Source organism: Myxine glutinosa, chromosome 3 (genome assembly GCF_964187855.1).
Source record: "Myxine glutinosa chromosome 3, kmMyxGlut1.1, whole genome shotgun sequence".
Lineage (NCBI taxonomy): Eukaryota > Metazoa > Chordata > Myxini > Myxiniformes > Myxinidae > Myxine > Myxine glutinosa.
This window is the reverse complement of record NC_136263.1, coordinates 13,340,906-13,360,294: the sequence shown is the minus strand read 5'-3', so window position 1 is coordinate 13,360,294 and position 19,389 is coordinate 13,340,906. Positions and strand designations below refer to the sequence as shown.

The 19,389-nt window shown below is 43.5% G+C and overlaps 1 protein-coding gene across 1 annotated transcript in view; it reads right to left on the bottom strand.

Annotated features, from left to right (window-relative positions):
• LOC137423806 (dedicator of cytokinesis protein 1) overlaps positions 1–19,389 on the bottom strand; it is a 968,048-nt gene that overhangs the window by 12,095 nt on the left and 936,564 nt on the right. Inside the window, exon 51 of the mRNA XM_078773719.1 lies at positions 7,121–7,236. Within this exon, the coding sequence (XP_078629845.1) occupies positions 7,121–7,236 (116 nt within the window). The remainder of the gene's footprint in view (positions 1–7,120; positions 7,237–19,389) is intronic.

The following is a 19,389-nucleotide window of genomic DNA, read 5'->3' as shown; positions in this document are numbered from 1 at the left end:
AGATCTGCCTGCAACCCTCTTATGGTCAAACTGCCAAAATCAAGACCCTCTGCTCACCTTCACTCCTTCATTCCTCTTTTCTCCCACCTCTGGAACAAACTCCCTCACTCTCTTCAATCCCACTCCAGCATTCCACCCTCCAGGTCTTTAAAACAGCTGTTCACCACCATCTCTTATCTTCCCCCATCAAAAACCTTGATCTTTTCTACCCCCGCTAATTTCACCCCAAATCCACTTTTTTGAAATACCAACTTCTGTCCTGGAGTCCTTTGCGTCCTTGTGTTTTATACTTTTCCCACCCCCCCCCCCTTCCCACGCCTCCTCCCCCTAAGCAAGCCCTCTCCCTCCTACACATCTCCCTGCTCTCAAATGTTGTGTTTGTGTGCTTCCCCTTCTCTCCCCATTTTGTCTTCCGCTCCCTCTTTTTATATATTATGTTTGTCTGGTCGATTTGTTTGTGAAATAAATGTTCGCTCTTTCACGAGCCTCGATTCAGTATACAAAAAACCCAACAAAACCCCCCCCCCCCCCAAAAAAAACCAGTGACCATCGGGTTCTTTGTCACCTCTCTTACCAAGGCCCTTCTCCCCCGATTGCTCAGTTTGCCCGTACGGCCAGCTCGAGGAAGAGTCCTGGTTGTTCCAAACTTCTTCCATTTAAGAATTATGGAGGCCACTGTGCTCTTGGGAACCTTCAATGCAGCAGAGATTTTTTTGTAGGCTTCCCCACATCTGTGCCTCGACACAATCCTGTCTCTGAGCTCTGCAGGCAGTTCCTTCGACCTCATGGCTTGGTTTTTGCTCTGATATGCATTGTCAGCTGTGAGACCTTATATAGACAGGTGTGTGCCTTTCCCAATCACGTCCAATCAATTTAATTTACCACAGGTGGACTCCAATCAAGGTGTAGAATCATCTCAATGATGATCAAGAGAAATGGGAGGCACCTGAGATAAATTTCAAGTGTCATAGCAAAGGGTATGAATACTTATGTCAATGTGATATTTCAGTTTTTTCTTTTTAATAAATTTGCAAAACTTTCTAAAATCCTGTTTTCTCTTTGTCATTATGGGGTAAGGAGTGCAGATTGATGAGGGAAAAAATGAATTTAAACGATTTCAGCATAAGGCTGCAACATAACAAAATGTGGAAAATGTGAAGGGGTCTGAATACTTTCTGAATGCAATATATATATATATATATATATATATATATATATAGATATATATACACAACAACAACACAAAACATGCATTTTAAAGGCCATTTTCCCTGCTAGAGCGGGGGTTAGCCTTGCGGTCCCCATGACAATCTTCTCCATTTTGCCCTATTTTCTGCATCTCTCCTTGTTAACCCCCTTGCCCGCATTTCTTCTTCCACCATCTTTAGCCAAGTCTTTCTCGGTCTTCCCCGTCCTCTGCTTCCTTCTACATTCATTTCCATCACTCTTCTCAACCAGTCACTTTCATCCTTCCTCAACACATGACCAAACCATCTCAACCTGTTCCTCTTCACAGCATCAATCACAGGCTCTATTCCCATCATCTTTCGCAATTCATCATTTGTCTTCCTCTCTCTCAACGATACTCCACACATCCACCGAACCATTCGCATTTCCACCCTTCCCAACCTTCGTTGCTGCTCTACGTTCATTACCCATGTCTCGCTCCCATAAATCATAACACTTCTCACACATGCAGCATACACCTTTCCCTTCAGCTTCAACGACACTCCCCTCATCATCAGCACGCCACTCAGTTCCCGAAACTTCTTCCATGCACATCTCACTCGAGCAACCGTTGCCGAGTCTGATCCACCTTCTCCATTCAGCATGTCTCCGAGGTAGCAAAATGTTTTCACACCTTCCAGCTTCACGCCGTCTCCAAGATCCAACTCAACATTTCCTCCATCTGCAGCTCCCTCTGTGCACACCTTACATTTGAATGTAGCTGCCACACTGGTTAATGACCCTCTCAGACCACTACATTTTTGATGAACCCACTCAGCGCACATTGTACATTGTACATTGAATGGAGTTCACTCCGTCACCCTTCCTACACACAGCACAGGGCCACTTCCCAGTTCTTTCCACATCACCACATGCTTTACCACTTGCCATCACCTTCGTCTTTCCGATATTCACCTTCAGACCTTTTGTCTCCATACATTCCTTCCACGTGTTCATCTTTTCCTTCAGTCCACCCATACTTTCCGCAATCAACACCAGATCATCTGCATACAACAACTCCCACGGTAAACCCTCCTTTACGTTCTGAGCCAGCACCTCCATCACAGCTACAAATAGTAGTGGACTTAGTACCGACCCCTGATGCACTCCCACCTTCACCTCAAACTCACCACTGTTCCCGTCCTTTGTCCTTACAGCTGTGCGCGCTCTTTTGTACATTGCCATCACTACTCTGATCAACCATTCCTCCACTCCTAACTTCCTCAATGCCCATGTCAATACTTTGCGTGGTACCCTATCGAATGCTTTCTCCAGATCAACAAACCCAAGAAACAACTTCTTCCTCTTCTCCATGTACTTCTCCTGCAACTGCCTCACAATGAAAAGCGCGTCTGTCGTTCCTCTTCCTGGCATGAATCCAAACTGCATTTCGTCGATCTTCACTTTCTTCCTTATCCTCCTCTCCAACACCCTTTCCAATACCTTCATTCCATGCTCCAATAACTTTATCGCTCGGTACGAGCCACACTCCAGAGGGTCACCTTTCCCCTTGTATAGAGGGACGAGGGTACTCAGTTCCCAATCCACTGGAATGCGGCCTTCTTTCACCACCAGATTACAGATCTCTGTCATTCTCTTCACACCCCAACTTCCTGCTGCCTTCAACATATCTCCCACAACTCCCGTCGGCCCTCCCGCTTTTCTACCCTTCATTGCTTTTATCGCTTCCTCAACTTCATTCTCAGTTATCTTCTCTGCCGGTCCTAAAACAGGGTTACTCTCTATGTTGCCATCCCATTCATGCTCTGTATTCAACAGCATTTCCATATATCTTTTCCATCTTCCTTTAATTCCATCTGGGTCGACAACGATTTGTCCCACTTCATCCTTCAAGCAACTCACCCCCATCACATCACACCTCTCTTTCGCTATCTGCTTTGCAATCCTGAATACTGCTTTCTGACCCTCTTCCAAATCCAAGCATTCTCCGAACATTTTCCTACATGCCTCCTGCGCCTTTGCTACCTCTTTCTTTGCAGCCTTCCTGGCTGCCTTATAACTTTCATGCTCTGCTGTTTCTGCTCCCGTACCCTTCGCCTTCTGCCACTCCTTGAACTTCTTCCTCTTCTCGTCAATCCTCTTTCCAACTTCATCATCCCACCACCATGTTTCCGAGTGCCTCGGTGGTCCTTTTGTCCATCCACATACCTCACCAACGGCTCCCAACAGACTAGCTTTCATCGACATCCAACCACTTTCAAGCTCAACCACATCATCCTCGACCCTACTCAGCCTCTCTTTTAATGCCTCCCTTACTGTCAGCTCTTTCAACCTCCACACCTTCATTCTCGGTTGGTACTTCACCCGCCGAGCTCTCCTCGCACCTTTCACCCTTACGTCGCAGACAACCAAGTGGTTCTGTGAAACAGCCTCCTCCCCCGGGATCACCTTTGTGTCCCGGAGGTGCCCCCTATCTCGCCTACGCACCATCAGGTAGTCAACGGTTGTCGTCGACCCACCTGACGTGTATGTAACAAGCTTATTATCCTCTTTCTGGAACTGAGTATTACAAATCAACAAATCAGCTCCATCAGCAAACTCCAAAATCCTTTCACCTTCTCCATTTCTCACACCATATCCGTAACCCCCATGAACTCCGTCAAAACCATCCATACTCCTTCCCACATGTCCATTTAGGTCTCCTAACGACGAAAATCTTCAAAACACATGGCACACTTGTACGGTTTCTCTCCCGTGTGAATTAGTTTGTGTTTATTTAAATTTGATAAATGACGAAAATCTTTAAAACACACGGAACACTTGTGCGGTTTCTCTCCCATGTGAATTAGTTTTTGTTTATTTAAATTTGAAGAACGACGAAAATCTTCAAAACACACGGAACACTTGTACGGTTTCTCTCCCGTGTGAATTAGTTTGTGTTTATTTAAAGTTGATAAATGACGAAAATCTTTAAAACACACGGAACACTTGTGCGGTTTCTCTCCCATGTGAATTAGTTTTTGTTTATTTAAATTTGAAGAACGACGAAAATCTTTAAAACACACGGAACACTTGTGCGGTTTCTCTCCCATGTGAATTAGTTTTTGTTTATTTAAATTTGAAGAACGACGAAAATCTTCAAAACACACGGAACACTTGTGCGGTTTCTCTCCCGTGTGAATTAGTCTGTGTGTGTTTAAATTTGATAACTGATTAAAATCCTTAGAACACACGGAACACTTGTATGGCTTCTCTCCCATGTGAATTAGTTTGTGTTTATTTAAAGTTGAAGAACGACGAAAATCTTCAAAACACATGGAACACTTGTACGGTTTCTCTCCCGTGTGAATAAGTCTGTGTCTATTTAAGGCTGATGGACTAGTAAAAACCTTAGAACACACGGAACACTTGTACGGTTTCTCTCCCGTGTGAATAAGTCTGTGTCTATTTAAGGCTGATGGACTAGTAAAAACCTTAGAACACACGGAACACTTGTACGGTTTCTCTCCCGTGTGAATTCGTTTGTGTGTGTTTAAATTTGATAACTGATTAAAATCTTCAGAACACACTGAACACTTGTACGGCTTTCCCCGTTGGTTGTTATCTTCATTCGCGGGTTTCAGCAGGTGTGACGGGTTCCTCCCACAACTTGATGTATTCACCTCCATTTGATCCTTTTGACTTGATGCTGATAACCCTGATGACGGGTTCCTCCCACAACTTGATGTATTCACCTCCATTTGATCCTTTTGACTTGAGGCTGATAACCACAAAATCCTCACAACGCTTGTGCTGATTCTTCACAAATTTTGTCTCAATGTGGTCAAGTGTGCATAATCCTCACAACACAATGAGCAAGTGTTCAACTTCTTCCCAGTTTGTCCTTTGTGTTGTTGAAATAAAAACGGGAGGGTAGTGGTAGGAGGAGAAGGGTCCAGGCAGATGGTAGGGGAGGAAGGTCCAGGCAGATGCAGATATATATATATATATATATATATATATATATATATATATATATATATATATATATATATATATATATATATATATATATATATATATATATATATATATATATATATATATATATATATACACACACACATACAGGGTGATTGAAAAGTAACTCCCTATTTTAAAATATTTAGAAATTATTTCTTTATTGTAATATTTTTCTCAAATTTTTAGTGTTTGTTCCTTAATGTATGAGAATTTAATCTGTGTTGGTTTTTTTTCAGATTATTTTTTGTTTGAAATTCGGAAGCCCTACAAACATGGCTGGACGTCTTACCCTGCAGGAGCGTGCCCTGCTAGTGGTATGAAGATTGGTCTGATCTCTATAAAAATATCCTCTGGTCTGATGAAGCGGTATTTCACATCGGTGGGTTTGTGAACCGTCACAACTGCTATTACTGGGCAGGAGAAGATCCTCGTGTTATTTCTGAAAAAACGCAATATCGGCCCAAGGTAACGGTGTGGTGTGGAATGACTTCGGAAAGGATTGTAGGTCCCTTCATTCTTCGCGATACCATGAATGCCAAAAGGTACCTCACCATGCTGCAAGACGAAATCTGGCCAATTATCAGTGCTTCGGAGAATGTTGAAGATTTGATTTTCATGCAAGATGGCGTTCCTCCACATTTTGCTGTTGTTGTTCGTGAATGGCTGAATGCCCACTTCCCTGGGAGATGGATGGGTCGTCGTGGTCCGTATGAGTGGCCAGCCAGGAGCCCTGACTTAACACCATGTGACTTTTTTCTTTGGGGTTGGGTAAAAGAGCAAGTCTACTGTACCAAACCAACGACTTTGGAAGAACTTGAAGGGCGCATACGAGAAGTTATGTCTTCCATCCCACAAGAGTTCCTGGTGAAATCAGTTGACGTGGTTCCCGGGCGGCTTGAGAAGCTGGTGGCGAATTCTGGTGCCCATATCGAATTTTAAATAAAACTTCATGCTATACGCTTTCTTTTTATATCCATTTCTTGTAAAAATTATAGTTAAGAAATAAATTATAAGTATTTTAAAATAGGGAGTTACTTTTCAATCACCCTGTATATATATATACACTACATGGCCAAAAGTACGCGGACACCCATTCTAATTGTTTGATTCGGCTGTTTCAGCAACACCCATTGCTGACAGGTATATATAATGAAGCACACATCCATGTAATCTCCATAGACAAACATTGGCAGTAGAATGGGTCAAACTGAGAGCTCAGTGACTTTCAATGTGGCACCGTCATAGGTGTGAGTTTGTTCCAGAGGCGGGAAAAAGAGGAATGAAAGAGGTTATCTTCAGAATGAAAAAGAGGAATGAAAGAGGAGCAATGAAAAAATCAGTTATTTTCTGCAAGACAATGTCCCGCGTATGAAATTCATTGCCTGCAAAAACTCATTTGTCCCAAGTGCATTGAAGCATCGCTCATTCAGTCAGGACAGGATGGCCTAGTGGTGGAAGATGTCACACTAAAAAGATCATGCTTGGAGCTGATGTCTGTCTCCATTCAGAATGGTGGGTTTGAATCCCTCGCATGACCCTTATTTTTTTTTCTTGGAGTGGCCAAGTGGAGTGGAAACTGGAATAGAGATCGGAAGGAAAGAGATGCTCTGAGTGGGAGGATGATTAGGATAGTGGGGTTACGAATCAGCTTTCAAAATTTGCAGATGATAAAAAGCTTCGAAATGAGGTAGATACCTGGGGGGACATTCAGGAAAGTCTAGACTCTGGATACTTTCATAGATTGGGCAAAAGATTGGCAAATCGTACATAATAGTAAGTATTGAACACTCTCAAAGATGAGACAGTAATAAATGTTTTGGTGAAATGTTTTCTGGACACCTTGGAAAAAGTACAAACAAAAGAAATACTAAACCACTTCAAAAACAGAAAAGATGAATTGTAAATCTATTAAAATAAGAATCTCACAAACCTGCATTGACCTCGAACGATTTAACGCGGACTCACTCGAACCCTTTGCACAGGATGTTGAGGTTAGAGTCTCGTCCTGTTTCTCACTCTGAAACACAGTTGGCAGGTCTGGGGCACCTGTGAAGAGGTGTGAGTGGGTGTATTAGGAGGTGTGGGGTAGGTGGGGGTTGTTTGACATAAAGCAACAGGAGAGATTTGTCAGACAATCGTGAGATTTCACCAAAGGGCTTTAAGAAATTACTCTTTGCTCAACAAAGGCAAAATGATACAAATAAAAATAAAAAAAATATGGAAAAACTTAATCTTCCCATCAATTCTTTGCACAAAAGAAAAATTAACAAGTTTTAAAAAGTCTGAAAGTATTCATTCTTTTCTCACAATCCCCATTTGCATTTTGGAATTCACAAAAGCGCGTTGTCTGCAATTTCGATTCCATCCGACTATTACCCATCCTGGAAAAAGAGCCTCCAAACAGCAAGACATTTAACAAGTCAAAATGACGCCGTTTTAAACAAAAATTCCTTCAGGCAGCCATGCAATCATTTCTGGATGCAGAGAATACCTCCTATCTTTATGGCATCATGCTACCGTTGCTTTCGCTGGAAGCTGTCTGGAAGAATAAAAGTTTTTTTGTCATTCGCTTTCCTTCGCATCTTGTTGGCTCAGACCTCCGGCAACGACGTTGATTGCCATTCACCTCGTGCCTCTTACTGTGCCTGCCTCTTGAAGCATTTACGTGCTGCATACACACATCTACATGCATATAACATATGAAACACAATGTCAGTTTGTGTGTTTGTCTGTCCCCCTTCATAAGGGTGGGTTTTAAAGGCCAATCTTTCAACACGAATGTGTGTTCACTGTGGTCTATATTCGAGGATAAAACAAACTCGAATTTTTTTTCCCCATAAAAGAGTAATTATGTCTCTTCTATTGGAATTGTAGACGGCGGCTTGTAAACCGAGCCTCAATGGCGGTGTACAGAAGCGTTTTTTAAAATAACAATAAATACAAGGTGCAGGGAAGTGAAATTCGCTACACATGATGTGCAAGACACACAGAGTAAAACGAGTGTTCATTTATGTCCGTAGGATGTCTCATAAATAAAGAAGATAAAAGCACACCGGAAACTAGGCCGAGGTTTCAGACTTTGGCTCGCTTATGCTCAGACTCGGTAGTGCACGCACTACCTCCATCACTTAATTATTATGCTGGTCCTTTAAAATTTTGATTCCAGGTCGTTGGATCCACCACCTTTAACTTTTGACACATTACTTTTTATGAAACAAGAAACCCTCCCTCCATCCTCATTTCTTTCTCTTGTTCCGTCAGAGAGCTAATGCTAAATGCCAGACACACCTCGCTTCGCAAAGTGATTCCCATCGTCTCTCATCAGAATCCATTGTTAGCTTTTTTCCACCAATACAGATCGATGTTCAACTTCAGCGAAGAACAGCATTTCATTGTGTGCTTTATGAAGCAATCCTTTGTGCATATTCTCAAATGACTGTGGGTAATTGGGGCATCATTAATCTGCTTTGCACGGATAAATGGCGAAAGTGCATAGCAATATCATATAAGAAATCAAGACCCAATCACATCTCTCACCCATAACTGCAGGGAATAACCACTGAGCTCTGATGTAATCAATTACCCCAGGTGGCTAAGATTATAAATAGATCGACTCTACCCATGCTCTTCTTGCGAATAAAGCTGCATAAAGCAACCATGAAAAGTACAAAAGGTAAGCCCTTTGCTGTTTCAAACTCTACCCGGGGTCCTCTGCAGCTGCAAAACATTCACACATAGTACATGCATGAGAAACCCAATGCTGGGCACCCCCTCCACCGCCGGACCAGTTTCATCGCTTATTGGCGAGTTCTTGTCTATGCTGTCACTGATGATACATAAATGGACCAGAGATACACCATTATAAAAAAGAATATGCACATTATAACTAATATAACTTGAATACAACGTATTACCCAGTTTGGGTTTACATTGTGTTACGTGCTCCTCCCCAAACCCTGGTCACTGTGTACCTCCGAGCCCCGAAATTAGTCACGACAGAAAGATGTGTTATTCTGTGTGTCAATGACCAATGGTGAAACCACACCAATTGTTACCAAAAAACAAGTATTGTATTAAGGTCACACAAGAATAACAGTACAAGAACAATATTAATCAATTACACAACCAATGTTATATCATTCCATTGATGGTACAATCAGTTTCTTATAATATAACTCACTGTGCCCCAAGTGAGCGAAAAGAACATTCCCAAAGTCTCTGTCCCGGCATCAAGCCAAAGTCGATCCACGCTCCGGTGATCGCAAGAACGATGTCATATCGAGACCAGAATCCAGTTCGGCTGACAGTCACGCTGCCAAAGATGCACAAAGGTGCCCTCAAAAGGGGACTGGGAAATCACACCTTCGGGTATGAATGTTCAACGGCTCCCAAACGGAGAACCACAAATTCCCAATCGAAATCCACGTTACACACGCAAACCAGGCGAACGGCTGGATGCGGTGAAATGGCTGGAGCGCGGTGAAAAGGCTGGAGCGATGCGAAATTGGCAGGAGTGAGGCAAAATGGCCGACGGGCCCGTACTGAAGGCGTACCTGCACTCCACCAACGATTCTCTTCGGAATCAACCGCAAAACCTGTCACGCAGGTTTATCTGTCACAGCGATAACCACTCTGTCACAGGAATCCCTTTCCCAGGAAACCCAAAGTTCGCTCGTGACCCCCGTTCGCCAGCGTCTCCTCAAGACCTCAAAGCAGCTCGACTTTCTTTTCCGACCTCTCTTGCTCCGCTTTTCTTCCTCTTCTTCTTCTTCCGGTTTTCTCCCGATCCGGTTTCCTTTAAAACACTAATTTTTTCACCTTTTGAAAACAGTTATCTCCATTTCACTTAAACGATAACAATAATAGTACATGGAACCAAAAGTGCTTACAGTGGATGAAAACCACAACGATGGAAGTGACGAATCCGTAACAATTGTTACATCAAATGTATACCCACACCTACCCTCCCCCACACCAACACTTTGCCACATTTGTTCTGCAGCTTCAGTTCATTACAATAATGGCCATTACAATAATGTATATTTATATTACATCGATTTAACTTCATTGTTTGAAGTAAAAACAATAGCCTCAAGAAGGATACGAAACGCTTCGTACGGATCGAAAGTCAAAATCGTAATTGGATTGAGAAATTAATGAAAACTCACACACACATTAGGACACCTGCTGGAACCCAAATACATTCCACAGAAGATTTGGTGGGGTTAGCCCCAAAAGTGAGCCAGAAGTCTTTGTTAAGAAAAGGCTACGTGCTGCTTCCTTGCTTGACACTCGGTATTTAAAAGGATAGAGCATGGACAACCAATGCTTGGAAGGTAATGGCATCCCATGACATCACTTGCTAAGAAAATGCTTTGGCAGCACCCACACTCTGTAAAAAGTATGGTACATTAAAAAAAATGTTTTTGTAAACTAAGTCGAGGCTCGTATAAGAGCTAACACAAATGACATATAACAAAGGGAGTGGGAGACAAGAGGGGGTTAGAGAGAAAAGCACAACAACAGTAGGGAATAGGGACATCAGGAGATCTGTGGAAGGGAGGTAGCCGGGGGTGGGGTACACGGGATAAAACAAGATGGACGCCACAGGGGATTTCAGGAAAGAAAACAAGGAATTTGAAGGTCGTGGGTTTTGGTGGATTAACGAGGTTAGAAAAGGTCATTGTTTTGGATGGGGGAAGTTATAAACTGGTGGTGAAAATTTGTTTTATAGACCTGGAGGGAAGAGTGGGATTGAAGAGAGTTTGGAAGTTTGTTCCAGACATTGGGAAAAAGAGGAAGGAAAGAGTGAATGTTAGCAGAGAGTCTTGATTTTGGCAGTTTCACCAGAAGAGGGTTGCTGGCAGATATTGTGTGACCTGAAGGAATATTTGGAGGACAAAGCACATGCAGAGCTGAGGGAGCTAGGCCGTAGAGGAGTCGGTGGAAGACAGAAAGACCACCAAACCTGCCTGTGGCGAGAGAACGAAAGACCCTCAGAATCAGCTTCATTGCAGGAGATTCCAATGATCCTGAAAGCGTTGGTTTCTGCAGCGTGAAGCAGAGCTAGGTGTGAGACAGGAGCACCAGCCCAGAGGGGAGAGCAGCAGTACTCCATCAAGCTGCGGATGAAAGCTTTGTATGTTGTGAGGAGCTCAGAGGTGCCAACGAAAGTCTTCGCATGACAGAGGATGCCCAGTCGGCGACTGGCATAGGAGGCCAGCTTGGAAATGTGGTTTTCTCAGGAAAGATCATGGCAGATAGTGAGAACCAAAAGCTTGAGTGACAGAACTTCTTCGAGAGGATTGTTGAGAAAGTATATGGGAGGTTTTCCAGACGGTATTTCCAGAGAGACAAGTGAGAGTGTGAGATTTGTCAAGATTGAAAGACATGTTCCAAGTGTTTGACAAGTTTGTGATTATTTCCCCAGGTCTGTGGAGAGAGAAGAGGCTGCTGCCTGCCTATCTGAGGGATGAGATATGGTAAGGCAGAGGTTGGAATAATCAGCAAAATGATGAAGAGGCTTTTCCAGATAAAGAGTCGAAGGGATCATTGATGAAGATTATAAAAGCACAGGGCCCAGAACACTGCCTTGAGGAACTCTAGCCACCAGCGAAGGAAGAGGAGATGAGAGCATTCCATTGAGAGCCACACATTGACTACGACGAGAGAGGAAGTCCATGAGATTTCCATGGATACCAAAAGAGGAAAGTTTGGAGAGTAGGGCAGGGTGCCAGACCGTATCGAAGGCTCGAGATATGTCAAGGGAGACGGCTCTGATTTCCTGTTTGTCATTGAGGACCTCCATCCATTGTTGAGACAGCAGAAGCAGCATGTCCAGAGTAGAGTGGCCTGGTCTGAAAACAAATTGATGATCCGAGATTAAGCCAATAGAGAAGAGGAAGGATTTAATCTTCGAAGCGATGATGGATTCATGACCTTGCTGATGATTGGGAGCAGGCTGATTGGTCTCCAGTTGCAAGGATCTGTTTTTGTACCTTTTTTGTGTGAAGCGGTAATGTTGGCCGATTTCCAAGCAGATGGCAGATGACCTTGAGCAAAATACAGGGTGAATAGAAAAGAGAAAGGGTGTGACAGAGCAGCAGGGCAGGATTTTAGGATCCGTGGGCTGAGGCCGTCTCGTCCGGTTGCAGAATCAGAGTCGAGGTTTGACAGAAACTTATCCACCTTGTCGGAGAGTCCAGCTCGGTATGACTGGGTAAGATGGATACAAAGAGTGATGGGTTTGGGAAATAAGATATTGAGGCAAACACAGAGTTGAGGCAGTCAGCCTTTTCACGTACAGTGTCAGCTGTGGCCATTTCAAGTAAGGGGGGTGGGGGGGGGGGGGGGGGAGGGGAGGGGGAACAAACACCAGAAACAGACTTGACCAGACGCCACCATGATTTGGAGGAGGGAGACAGGTTGAAGAGTTCAGTCTTGAGATTAGAGAGATATTGTTTCCTGGCTCTCCTGAGGGTAGACACACACTTGTTCCAAACTTTGTGAAAGGAACTGAGATTGCCTTCAGTGGATTTGGCTTCCGTTAGGCGAAGGGAAGTTGTTTCAGGGCAATTGCCTCACGACATGTTGTGGATTGGGAACGATCCTGGGGAGACACATTCAACACATAAAACTAACCCTTGAGTTTAGATATCTGCATAGTGATTGTCTAGTTAGGTTACCCAAACTCCTATCAGGGAAAAGGGAGATGAGTTGTGATTATAGGTAGAACTTTCCCCATTCTCTTCCTCGTTACTAAATCTTCATTTTCCTTCAAACCTCATTTCCAAATCCTTATCTTCCAATTCTGTATTCAAACCTCAATTTCAAACCTTCATTGTCAGGCACCTGTCCACGAAATGCTATATTCAAAACGCATTCTCAAACCTTTATTCTCCGACACCCAGATTCAAACCCCCATGTTTATGCTTCATTCTCAGCACACATCATCAAACTATTTCACCTCACCAGTAATTCCGCCAGATAATTAATCACCTTTCCAGCACTGTTATGTTCATGGTTCTTCATCGTTCCAGAATCGGATCAACAGAAGCACTTCCTGAAATACAGTAACCAATCACGGCCATTGGATACGCGGGCCTAGCTTGCTCGTGTACGGGTAGGAAAGGGACTGCCAATATGCCTCGACTTCTTTTTTTTCTTTCAGTTCCCTTTCTATTTAATTTCCCTGGATGAATGTGGCGCTTGTCTTTATTTCGTGAGGCCGGTTTGTACAAGGAGTTGTTTGAGTGTTATGGGTAAGACTGTTGTTGGGCGATGCTGCAATGCCTGTAAATATTTCCTGCGCAATTCCTTTGCTGTAAATAAATGCTTGCTGTTTTGTTTAGTAAACGTCTTTTAAACCTACTCGTTTGTGTCTTTTTTATGTTTTTTTGTTTAAAATTGTTTTTATGTTTTGCTATGCATTATGTTTTGCACTCTGTCAAAGCGTCTTTGGGCTCCCTGAAAAGCGCTATATAAAATAAATGCATTATTATTATTATTATTTTCATTGGTTAGAGTGCGCACAGTGTGTACTAAATAGAAGGGAAGTTTTGCCACACTAATACATTCTAGATAGCTATTGCGCCACCCACGGTTTAGCTCGGCCGTACCTAACAAGTAGACAGGTGGGACGTTGAGAGCGCGGTACCCCAGTAAATACTAGAACGGCACTCAGTAGAGAGCATACCTCCGCCTGGTTGGCCATATCACTCAATGGTGAAGAATCACTTAAAAGTTCTACTAGCTGGATCCGGATCCACATCTTCACCAAAATTGAATTGATTCTTCCTTGTCACACACACGACCTGTCCACCAAGTTTCGTCCAAATCCGTCCACAACTTTTTGAGATATCCTGCTATGTATTGTATTTGGCCCTATCTCCCAATGGTGAAGAATCACTTTTAAAATTCTAGTATCCGGATCCGAATCCGGATCTTCACCAAAATCTAATCATTTCGTCCTCGTCACATACACTACCTCTCTGGCAAATTTCGTCCGAATCCGTCCACAATTTTTTTTGATATTTTGTTCACAAACGGACAGACAAACAGGGGTGAAAACATAACCTCCATCCACCTTTGGTGGCGGAGGTAATAAATAGATCATGGAATAAGGTAAAGTGACACTGGGCATGGGTCCCTGAAAGATTTAATTACATTAACTGTCATCCACGGCTTGCTTCAACCTGTCGCGCCGCAGAGTTAACCGTGGCTTGCGACTTCCGGGTGGAAGGTCGAGCGGCGGGTCTGAGCGACCATCTCGTGCATCCTGGTGCGCTAGCCCCAAACCCGTAAATATATATATATATATATATATATATACAGACTTGGCATTTAATGTGGAATATTTTTTTTGTGGGGGTGAACTTACTTTTCAAGATGTCTTAGAACCAAAAGTTCATTGGAATTATGTTGAAATTATTCTAGATTTTGTTAATGTGACCTTTAAAAGAAACAAAAACCACATTTGACATTTCGAAACAAATAAATTGATCCTTGAAAGTGATGTAAACTGATATCGAACTCAATTCATGGACAGTACTGTGTTAAACTTCTGTACGTTTTCCAGAAGTATCTCTTTATTTTGCACATTAGCCAAATTTTTTTTTAACAAAAACAAAAGTTAAATTACGACTGGGATTACGGACAGTAAAATTACAGTTCAGTACTTTGTGTAACCCCCACGAGCATTCAGGAGAGCACGTACACGTTGAGGCATGCTGTTCACGAGATTTGCCAAGGTTTGGACAGCAATCGCTTGCCATGCAGTGACAATAGCCTGTGCAATTCACGCACAGAGGTCGGCTGCTGGTCCAAGTGGTCGATTTGACGCGTTAATTCTGCCCACAAGTTCTCTATCGGATTCATATCCGGGGACATGGCAGGCCACTCCATATGCTCTACACCACGGTCAGCAAGAAAGTGTTGGATCATGCGAGCACGATGAGGCCATGCATTGTCATCTTGGAAGACAATGTTTCCTCGAAAGGCTGCACGAGCAAATGGAAGCAATGTTTCTTCCAGAATGGCCCTGTACTTGAACTGGTTCAGGTTTCCATTCAGAACAACCAGGTCAGTTTTGCCCCCTGCATGATAAGCAGCCCAAACGGTCACCCCACCACCTCCAGCTTGGACTCTTGGCACTATATAATCTTTGTTGTGGGCTTCATGCACTTGTCTGCGCACTCGGACACAGCCATCTTGACGATAGACCAGAAATCTAGACTCGTCACTGAAGATCACGTGATTCCAGTGTCCTGGCTGCCATTGACGGTGCTCTCTGGCCCACTGCAATCGGCGCTGGCGGTGTTGTCTGGTCAGGCGTGGCTTTCTCAGGGGACGCCTGGCATGATAGCCTGCTTGAACCAGTCGTTGGTTGACTAGCCTTCTGGATACAGGCACATTTGTCAGTTGCTGCCACTCAGCCCTAAGCCGATTAGCTGACTTGGTACGGCCATTGCGGACTAACCGGTGCAGCTGGCGATCATCCCTCCTTGTGGTTCTGCGGGGACGTCCTGGCCTCGGTATTGGAGTAGGGACACCCCTCTGAGCATTTCGTTTCAGGATCTTTGACACCTGACCTTGAGTGATGCCATACTGCCGAGCAATAGCACGCTGTTTCATGCCGTAATTTCGTAAAGCCACTAGTCCATGACAAACAGCATTGTCGAGTTGACGAACCATCTCCAGAGGAAGCGGCAATAACTTTTGGAGACGTGCAGCAGTTGTTTTCCACTAATACAAAACGCAACAACCCTTGTATACCCGACTGTGAAGCCAATCATCAAATGCACCTGTCCGTACATTTTGCCACGCCACCTGTGATTATAATCCTGTTGTTGACTTCTTGCTGCGACAGACAATCAGTGACATGGTTCTTTAAACAAATAAATCACCAAAGTGTAAAAGAAACTCACCAGATTGATATACTGAGTCAAGAAAGTAAACCCAAGTCAAGAAAAAAAAAAAATTCCATATTAAATGCCAAGTCTGTATATACTGTATAATGTACACACACATACACAGACAGGGTATAACCTTTATGAGGTGCATGCCACAATTTGGCTCAGCAAATGGGTCCTACAACAACGAGACAGCTCAGAGCACACTGTGATGCCTCTGCTCCAGTTTCTAAATGAGATTGACATTCACCAAGGTATCTTATCACGTATGCGACTTGTTTTGGTTCCCCAAATGAAAAATGCGCAAAAGGAAGTCGTTTTGATGATCTGCAAATGATAAACTTAACCTACCAGGGGGAGTTGAACTACAAATCCATGAAGATCGCATTTCAGAAAGATGCAGCAATGCTGGAATAAATTAATTTATTAATTAAATTAATAATAATGCTGGAATAAATTCAGAATGTATTAATTCAGCAGAAGGTACTTTAAAGGGAATAAAGGCACAATGGCCAATGGGTGTTCATCATTCGCTTTTTATGCTGTTGATCTACCAGTCAGCACAATATTGTCTATGGTCACCTGACATTTTGTTGTATTAAAGAGATTCTGGAGGTCATAACCATCAACATGGTCGACCTTCGACCTGGAAAAGTTTACGGTGCCGTTGCTGCTTCCCAGCCAGGCCCCCCTCTAATACAGCAAGCAGTAGAACTGATGTTGAAGAATATCCAAGACCACTTGCTATCTTCAGTTTTACTCTGAAATTATGTAATTTTGCCAATATGCCGGCGATAAGTCGCAAACTTTTCAGGAAGAAACAACATGGGATCCTTATTGTCGACCAATAACCAGCACTGAGAAAGGCGTTCTCCTGCTCCATGCCTATTCGAGGTACGGCACACACATTGATGTCCCACCCTGCCTGTGGAACACCAAGATGACAGGTTATTGCTGGGTCTGGATTCAAACAGCTCAATGGTGGTGAGTGTGCATTCCTTTAAGCCATTCTGACAGCCCAGGGACAGGAAATTACGAATTCGACCAGGGTGCAACCAAAAGGCCTAAATAAGATGTCTATATTCTCCCCTCTAAAAACCTCGCCCAATTCACGATGCAGCGCCCATTTGGCACTCAGCTAGTGCTGGAGTTTTACTCTTATGTCGTTTTCTCTGTATTTTAACTCGGGACGACCATAGGCAAACCAAAAATACAAGCTGTGAATTATCCTGCTGCATCATCTACTTTTTCTTACAAACCTAGGAGTCAGCCACAAGGTGGCAGTACCCTATCCAAATTCCAAATCATTCACCTGACCTAAGAGCGGGGCGCTGTACCAACACCATAGCCATGCCTCAGCAATGATGCAACAGCAGAAGTCCGCACTGCTTGAGAATAGTTGTCTGCAGTTTCAGATGGCTTCTGGAGTCATGGGAAACCAGGTGAATAGTTTGTTGGAGGAAAGGGAAATCGATGCAGTGTATTCCCTGCAAATTACATGCTACGTTGAGAACGAGATGTCAGGAGAAGTAGAATGGGAATAAGAAGTAGACAGGCAGGGATATAATTTACAATGGAGAGTCTGTCAACATGACTTCAAAACACGGGACGATCTCGAGCATTCAATATTATCGCTCGCCCCTCATCCCGATCCAGCCGACCTCTTCGTAGACATTCCAAGTGAGACTCTCTCTTCCATTCGTTGGTCTGTCTGGATTTCTGTCTCTCATTCTGTTTTCATACTCTCCCAAATTTTGATATACTGTCTATTGGTTTGCATTTCCGTTTCCTAGTTTGCCCTCGTGCTATCCGCAATGATTGCTCGGTCTGTGCTCCGTCCCATTTCTCTTTCAGATTTTACATTTTCAATCCGCACTTGCCTTTGGGAGTTCCTAACAAGGTGATTTATGGGGTACAGAGGTTTCGGTTTGCTTCCATCGTGCTCACGCATAAGTAGTGTTCTCATTTTCATGTCCAGTTTGTGGATTTATCCCTCTGGAGTCTGGACACTATCCCACAATCATATTGGAACGCTGGCACCGGCAGCTGCTTTATTGTTTTGATTTTGTTTTCTGGAATGAGATATGTTTTTGGGATTGGCTGTGTTCTGTGCTGATATTCCTCGACCACTTCTTCATGGTGGATTCAGTGGACCTCCTTATACAGGCCCCAAAGATCAGCATTTACATTTTGTTTCTGCTCTTGCATTGTTGTTCAACCGATTTTGTTACTTATTTCCGTTTTTGCCGACTATCAATTTCCATTTGGCGAGTCAAAATTCCGTTTCAAAATCTTCGACGTAGTGGTATCCATCCCAGATTTTTGATGTTTTTTCCATACAGAGTGAAGGCTCATGAAAGAGCTAGTACATGAATGGATGAGAACATAACAGTGCAAAAGGAAGAGTTGGGAGGGAGGATGGAGGGGGACACCAACAGCAGAGTTGAAGGGGGAGGAATGGTGGGCAGGAAAGGGTGGGCAAGATGGATAGAGAAGGCAAATTCCAGGAGGGACAAACTGTAAACCTAGAAGGAGGAGGGCTTGGGGGCAGGTGTAAGGAGGGGGGGGGGGGGGGAAAGTAAGGAGGGGGAGCAGGGCACACCCCTACACTATATCTGGTCCAAAGTGCAGACCGAAAGGCCATGCAGATAGTTTTATCCCTCGTACTGTCTCGCTCTGGAATTCACTACCTGTAACGTGCTCTCCATTATCCTACGATGTACACACCTTTAAAAGGAAAGTCAATTCCTACTTCATCCATCTTTGAGGTTTCTTCACATTTTTATCTGAGTTCTGCTACTTCCTGTGTCTTGGATGTTTTCTTAATATATTTTTCTTTCTTTTATTTTGTTCTGCTTTATCCTTATCTGTATCTAACTTTCCCTTAGCCCCTAACGTAGAGTGGCATTATGCCTTGTTTGTAGTGATTTCCGTTAAAAAAAAAAGAGTTAATATGATGACAGACGTGTTTCTTTTAGCAGGTATACTTCACTCAGAGTGGATAACGCATGCAATGGTCTCCCCGTAAAGGTGGTAGCAGCAGAAACAGTACATCTTACTATAATTCACCAAATGTCTGTCCATCTCTCTGTCTGTCTGTCCGTTCGAAGGTACCGCAAAAACTGCTGAACCGATCGCAACGATATTTTTGGTGGGTAATCCTGGGATCTTCAGGAGTAAAATAGGCTATTTAGTTTTTCCAATTTCAGCTTTGGTCTCCAGCATTCTCAGGTTTGGACCAGGATTACCACCAGGATCACCAGGATTACCAGGATTACCATTGCATAAC